The sequence below is a fragment of the Pelophylax lessonae genome (assembly GCF_965119305.1).
Source record: "Pelophylax lessonae genome assembly, chromosome: 8".
In the NCBI taxonomy this organism is placed as follows: Eukaryota; Metazoa; Chordata; class Amphibia; order Anura; family Ranidae; genus Pelophylax; species Pelophylax lessonae.
In genome coordinates, this window is record NC_138775.1 from 16,980,388 (window position 1) to 16,988,196 (window position 7,809).

The following is a 7,809-nucleotide window of genomic DNA, read 5'->3' on the forward strand; positions in this document are numbered from 1 at the left end:
GCTGCTGGGCAGTATTAACCACTTGCTGCCCCGCCACAGTACATATATTGCGGCAGGGCGAAAGCTGAGTGCACACTGGTGCGCTCGTGACTTGTGGACACAGCGGATCACAGCGCTCAGTTCCCGCCCACTATGACCAGCCGGGGTATCCTAGCGATCACATGATTACAGTTTATAGTGGCTTACATTCATAACTATTTTTCTTACTATTGTGATGCAGTGATTGGCCCACAGCTATCACAAGGTACCTGGGCCAATCACAGCACCCTGAAATAATCCATGAAGGGCGCCTCATCCATATAGTGAGTTCACTTAACTGCTGCCCCTTTAACCACTTAAGCCCCGCAGGATTTGGCTGCTCAAAGACCAGGCCCTATTTTGCGATTCGGCACTGCATGACTTTAACAGACAATTGCGCGGTCGTGCGACGCTGTACCCATATAAAATTTACGTTCTTTTCTTCCCACAAACAGAGCTTTCTTTTGGTGGTATTTGATCACCTGTGCGATTTTTATTTTTTGCGCTATAAACAAAAAGAGCGACAATTTTGAAAAAATAACAATATTTTTCAAATTTATTTATATGAAATTCTCAAAAAAAAAATGTAAAAATCAAGATTTTTTAACATTTTAGGCCAGTTTGTTTTCTGCTACATATTTTTGGTAAAAAAAATCGCAATAAGCCTATTTTGATTGGTTTGCGCAAACGTTATTGCGTTTACTAACTACGGGAAAGATTTATGTCTTTTTTATGTCAGGAGTTAACCAGCAGGTGATTGGTTGCTACGATTTAGGGCGGTCCTAGCAGCCAATCATCTTGCTAATAAAAAAAGTTAACACCGGCTGCTCATACCCACCGATCAGAACTGAACAGCCTCCCGCTCCTTGCTCTGCCTACAATAACAGCGGCTGAGGCTATGGGAAAAAGCCGGCTCCTGCTCCCCGCTCAGAACAGCCTCTTGCTCCCCTCTGTGTGCCCATGTAAGTAAAAGAGTAAAGAGGCAGAGGAGATGGCAGTGATGTAAAGAGGGGGAAGGGGGTGCAATGGACCAGAGGACACTGCTGTGACGGCAATGATTTGAAGGGAGGGCATTGGACCCCACTCCACTGGGGGTTGAGCTGGGATGGAGGACACCACTGTGGAGGCAGTAATGTGAGGGGGGAGCAGAGGACCAACTAGGCGGGTAGGGGATGTGTAGAGGGGCAGGGGACACCCTGGGGGGGGGCTGTGACGTGAAGTGGGGCAGAGGACACCATGGGGGGGGGGGGCTGTGATGTGAAGTGGGGCAGAGGACACCCTGGGGGGTGCTGTGATGTGAAGACAGGGAAAAGGACACTGCTGTGAAGGGAAAATGTGATATGCAGATGGAACCGAGAATCTGCTGTAAGAATGGGATTGGGATTTACGAGGAGGGGACGGTGAACTGAAGGATCTGATCTGTGTCCTCACACAAATGTGATTCGGACCTCGGTTGGAAGAAAATTTTACTGATTGGACCCCTGTGAATTTTCATTCATTACCCCGGGTGTAGTAGATTTGTACATATTCAGGTTAAGGTCACAAATTTACTCAGGTAAATCTAGAATATTGTGTATAAATATTATGCAGTTTGTGCTTCCACCATCCAGTGGCGCTGAGCTCTGTCTACGTATGAATCATGGTATCACTCTCTACCCAATATGTACAGAACTAAATGATTTATCACAGCAGTAACTCCGCCTTTATTGGACTGCTCAGTAGGAGGTTTATTGGACAATGTGCTTTGCTTTGTTTAGATAACCCCTAATGCTCTGGGAATCCTTTATCGTGTACTAAATGTTTGGATAAAACAAAGCTCGCTGGGAATTAGTGATGGATCTGCCATGTCTTTGCTCCACCCTGAAGCCTCATGGCTGAGACATGAAAGATTCTGTTGAGTTACTGGATTGAAGATGTGCTGTATAATGCTGGGGGGGGGGGGGGTTACTACATTCTTGACATTCTTGCACATGTACCTGACTGTTAGAGGCCTGTTGCACCTCATAAACAGGGAAGCTCAGATTTTAGGTCTTTCATCCAGTCCTGTGAAGGGGAATGCCATGCTTCATACTGGATTGTTAGCAGTGCACAGGTCCTTTCACATTTCAGTAATCCAGGCTCTGCATATTCTTAACAGAAAGGGTTGTAGTTTTTCAGAAATAATACTGGGGGTGCAGGGGGGGTTGGGGGGTCAGAAACATTTTCATGAATGTTCTAGTCTATAATAGTTGGAACACCAGGAGTGGAGTGTAGAGGTAAAAGCTGCTAAGGACTTTTCTGTAGAAGTTTAAAATCACAAATATTTTCATAAGTGCAATTTGTAGAAACTAATGGGAAAAAAAAACATCTAAAAAAACGGAAAATCGCAGGAAATCTCAGATTGAGGGATATCAATGAGAACAAACCCCACAAGGTAAGCAAGGGCAAGCCCTCACCCATAGTGTTAGTGCATTTAAAAGGGAAGTCAGCAGGGGTGGGCCAGGAAGTCAGCAGGGGCGGGCCAGGAAGTGAGCGGGGATGGGCCATTCCATAGGGCTGTGCACTGATCCCTCACCCATACAGTGATTTGTGTATTTAGAGGGATAAAGTCAGCAGAGGTGGAATGTTCCATAGGCTGGGCACAGATTCCCTCCCCTATAAAGTGTCTTGTATGTGTATAGGGGAAATTTAGCAGGGGTGGGTCTTAAAGTCAGCAGGGGTGGAATGTTTCATAAACTAGACACAAGCCGCTCCTCCATTTGAGTGATCAGTATTTTTATAAAGGGAAGTCAGCAGGGGCAGGCCAGGAAGTCGGCACAGGTGGGCCATTCCATAGGCTGGACACAGATACCTCCCCTATAGAGTGATTTGTGTGTTTATAAGGGAAATTCAGCAAGGGTGGGCCAGGAAGTCAGCAGGGGTGGAATGTTTTATAAGCTGGACACAGGCCACTCCCCCATTATAGGGATTAATGTATTTAAAAAGGGAAGTCAGCAGGGGCAGACCAGGAAGTCAGCGGGGGTGGGCAATTCCAGAGGCTGTACATGGATCCCTCCCCTATAGAGTGATTTGTGTATTTATAAGTGAAATTCAGCAGGGATGGACCAGAAAGTCAGCATTGGTGCAATGTTCCATAAGCTGGACACAGGCCACTTCCCCTTAGAGGGATTAGTGTATTTTTAGGGGAAGTCAGCACAGATGGGATGCTTCATTGGATGTTCACAGACCCCCCTACCCATGGAGTGATCAGTGTATTTATAAGGGATTGACAGCAGGGGCAGGGCATTTCAAAGGCTGTACACAGACCACCCCCCATTAGTTATTAGTGTATTTATAAAGGGAAGTCCGCATTAGCAGACCAGGAAGTCAGCGGGGGTGGGCCATTCCATAGTCTGTACACAGATCACTCCCCTATAGAGTGATTTGAGTATTTATAAAATAAATTTAGCAGGGGTGGACTGTTCCATAAGCTTGACACAGGCCACTCCCCCATCAGTGATTGGTATATTTATTAAGGGAAGTCAGTGGGGGTGGGCCATTCCGTAGGCTTACACAGATCCCTCCCCTATAGAGTGATTTGAGTATTAGGGAAATTTGGCCGGGGGGGGGGGGGGTCAGGAAGTCAGCTGGGGAGGAATGTTTCATAAGCTGGACACAGGCCTCTTCCCCCTTAGAGTGATTTGTGTAGAGGAAGTCAGCACAGGTGGCATTTTTCATTGGCTGTTCACATACCCCCTACCCAAAGTATGATCAGTGTATTTATATGGGGAAGTCAGCAGAGGCAGGTCATTTCATTTCATAGGCTGTACACATACCGCTCACCCATAGTGATTAGTGTATTTATAAGGGTAAGTCAGCAGGGGTGGGCCATTCTATAGGCTGTATACATCACCCCACACCCATAGTGATTAGTGTATTTATAAGGGGAAGTCAGCAGGGGTGGGCCATTCTATAGGCTGTACACATCACGCCACACCCATAGTGATTCAAGTATTTATAAGGGGAAGTCAGCAGGGGTGGGCCATTCTATAAGCTGTACACATCACCCCACACCCATAGTGATTAGTGTATTTAAAAAGGGGAAGTTAGCAGGGGTCGGATGCTCCATAGGCTATACACAAACCACTCCCCTGTAGGGTGATTAATGTATTCATATGGTGAAGGCAGCAGGGGAGGGCCATTCATAGACTGCCCCAGGACCCCTCACCCATAGTGTATTTATAAGAGTAGGTGAGCAGCTTAATTTATAGAGTGATTAGTGTATGCATTAGAAGAAATCGGCAAGAGCGGCCTTTTTCATAGGCTGAACACCGCTTACTCATGGAGTGATTTGTGTATTCAGAAGGGGGGAAATCAGCAGGGGTGGGCCATTTTTATTGGTTGTACACAGACCCCTCACCCATAGTTAATAGTGTTATTTAAGAAAAAAGTCAGCAGGGATGGGATGATCCATAGGCTATACATGGAAAACTCCCCTATAGGGTGTTTCGTATATTTATAAGGAAAAGACAGCAGGGTTGGCCAGGAAGTCAGCAGGGGTGGGCCAATTCTTAGGCTGTACACACATCCCTCACCCATAGAGTTATTAGTGTATTTATAAAGGGAAGTAAGCAGGGGTAAGTCATTCTATAGGCTGTGCCCAGACCCCTCGCCCGTAGTTCATAGTGAACTTATAAGGGCAAGTCGGCAGGGTTGGGCTGCTCCATAGGCTGTACACTGGACCCCTCACCTATAGTGATTAGCGTATTTAAAAGTGCAAGTCAGCAGGGGTGGAACGTTCATAGGCTGTATGCAGACCACTCCCCTGTAGGGAGATTTGTGTATTCAAAAGAGGAAATCAGCGGGGGACCGTTCATAGACTGTACACATGACCCCTCACCCATATTAGTGTACTTATAATGGTAAGTTAGCAGGTTTGGGCTGTTCTATATTGGCTGTGCACAGACCGCTCACCCATAAAGTAATTCGTATTTTTACAAGAAGAAAGTTACTAACCCCCTACTCTGATCTCCATGCAGAGGTGCTCCCCAGTACAGCTGTAGAAACCCTGAATATGAAGACTCTTTATGTCCATGTCCTTCCAACAACGGCTGAATGTTAGTGGATATCCTGCCTGCTGCAGAATCTGACCTGACCAGGACCTGTATGGGCAGAACTGGACCTCAGACATCGGACACCCACCGCACGTCCTTCGTGTCCCACCATCCATCTGTCACCACTCTGTTTTCCAGTAGTTGTATTTATTTACCAAAGTGGCTGCCAAAGTATTAATCAGCTGCGCTGTGGGTTGTATTTTGGTTGCTTATATATTAAAGGGATTCATTTTGGAATTAAACCTTTCTGACTTTTTATTTTCTCCTACTCCCTACAGCTGAAATGGCCGCGGTTGGGTAGAGGCAGTCCGTGTATTCTGTGCGTTGTCACGCGGCAGTGCAGACCGCAGACTGACCTGGAAACAAAAGCCGAATTATCTGCAGTGACACAGTTGAGGGATTGGAATGTGTGTTGGTCACATGATGATCACCGAGCGATAAACTTTCCTGAAATCTTCTGGGTTCTTGTAATGCAGAAAGGTGTCGTGTGGAGGCCTCCCGGGTATCCTTCCCTTCATCTGCATTTTACAGAGACTCCCATTAGTCTTTTCCTTGTGATTGTTACAAGAGGAAATTCATTATTGCATTGCTGCAGAAAGGCCTCCTGATGAATTCTTATTGATCAGTCCCGTCTCTGCACTCTGCATGGAATTAGTTAAAAGCCATATTTCATTAGCAGAGTGGAACATAGACAGAGGGCAGAACACTGCACGCAGATCTAATAGACTTTTCATCATTCACGCTGACAACACCGTTCTGGCCATTTTTATTAGAAAGTGCTCTAATATTTCATCCATCAGCAGTCAGGATCCGGAGGAGCCCCCTCCACCCAGGCCTCAGGAGTCATAAACTGACTGGATCTGGTGAGCATTGTCTAGCAGGTGTCTCTTATATATGGTGAGGTGCGTTTGGAGAACACGGTTTATAGATCCATCTATGGGAATGAGAGGTGCCATGACTACACTTTCCTTACTCTAGAGCAGGGGTGGGGAACCTTTTTTCTGCCAAGGGCCATTTGGATTTTTGTAACATCATTCGGGGGCCGTACAAAATGTATGCATAAATGTAATAGGCATTGCTTTGCGGCAAAAAACACTGTAAAAAAAAGTGTGAAAAGGGCCTTTAGTAATCAAGGTATAGTGTGCCCCCTTTCAATGCAGAATGACCACAGCGTGCTCCCTTTCAATGCAGACTGACCACAGCGTGCCCCCTTTCAATGCAGACTGACCACAGCGTGCCCCCTTTCAATGCAGACTGACCACAGCGTGCCCAATTTTAATGCAGACTGACCACAGCGTGCCCCCTTTCAATGCGGAGAGACCACAGCGTGCCCCCTTTCAATGCAGAGTGACCACAGCATGCCCCCTTTCAGTGCAGACTGACCACAGCGTGCCTCCTTTTAATGCAGAGTGGCCACAGCGTGCCTCCTTTCAATGCAGAGTGACCACAGCGTGCCCCCTTTCAATGCAGACTGACCACAGCCTGCCCCCTTTCAATGCAGACTGACCACAGCGTGCCCACTTTCAATGCAGACTGACCACAGCGTGCCCCCTTTCAATGCAGAGTGACCACAGCGTGCCCCCTTTCAATGCAGAGTGACCACAGCCTGCCCCCTTTCAATGCAGACTGACCACAGCCTGCCCCCTTTCAATGCAGACTGACCACAGCGTGCCCACTTTCAATGCAGACTGACCACAGCGTGCCCCGTTTCAATGCAGAGTGACCACTGCATGCCCCCTTTCAATGCAGAGTGACCACAGCGTGCCCCCTTTCAATGCAGACTGACCACAGTGTGCCCCCTTTCAATGCAGAGTGACCACAGCGTGCCCCCTTTCAATGCAGAGTGACCACAGCGTGCCCCCTTTCAATGCAGAGTGACCACAGCCTGCCCCCTTTCAATGCAGACTGACCACAGCGTGCCCACTTTCAATGCAGACTGACCACAGCGTGCCCACTTTCAATGCAGACTGACCACAGCGTGCCCCGTTTCAATGCAGAGTGACCACTGCATGCCCCCTTTCAATGCAGAGTGACCACAGCGTGCCCCCTTTCAATGCAGACTGACCACAGTGTGCCCCATTTCAATGCAGAGTGACCACAGCGTGCCCCCTTTCAATGCAGAGTGACCACAGCATGCCCACTTTCAATGCAGACTGACCACAGCGTGCCCCGTTTCAATGCAGAGTGACCACTGCATGCCCCCTTTCAATGCAGAGTGACCACAGCGTGCCCCCTTTCAATGCAGAGTGACCACAGCGTGCCCCCTTTCAATGCAGACTGACCACAGCGTGCCCCCATCAATGCAGAGTGACCACAGCGTGGGTGGGGAACCTTTTTTCTGCCAAGGGCCATTTGGATTTTTGTAGCATCATTCGGGGGCCGTACAAAATGTATGCATAAATGTAATAGGCATTGCTTTGCGGCAAAAAACGCTGTAAAAAAAAGTGTGAAAAGGGCCTTCAGTAATCAAGGTATAGTGTGCCCCCTTTCAATGCAGAATGACCACAGCGTGCTCCCTTTCAATGCAGACTGACCACAGCGTGCCCCCTTTCAATGCAGACTGACCACAGCGTGCCCCCTTTCAATGCAGACTGACCACAGCGTGTCCCCTTTCAATGCAGACTGACCACAGCGTGCCCAATTTTAATGCAGACTGACCACAGCGTGCCCCCTTTCAATGCGGAGAGACCACAGCGTGCCCCCTTTCAATGCAGAGTGA

The 7,809-nt window shown here is 47.9% G+C and overlaps 1 protein-coding gene across 2 annotated transcripts in view; it reads left to right on the forward strand.

Moving 5' to 3' along the window:
* The window catches only part of IARS1 (isoleucyl-tRNA synthetase 1), a 100,933-nt gene extending 95,601 nt beyond the window's left edge, over window positions 1-5,332 (forward strand). For both annotated transcript variants that reach the window (XM_082265751.1, XM_082265752.1), the window contains exon 34: window positions 5,016-5,332. In XM_082265751.1, coding sequence (XP_082121877.1) covers window positions 5,016-5,098 — 83 coding nt within the window. In that variant the 3' untranslated portion in view covers window positions 5,099-5,332. The remainder of the gene's footprint in view (window positions 1-5,015) is intronic.
* Window positions 5,333-7,809: the final 2,477 nt, after the last annotated feature.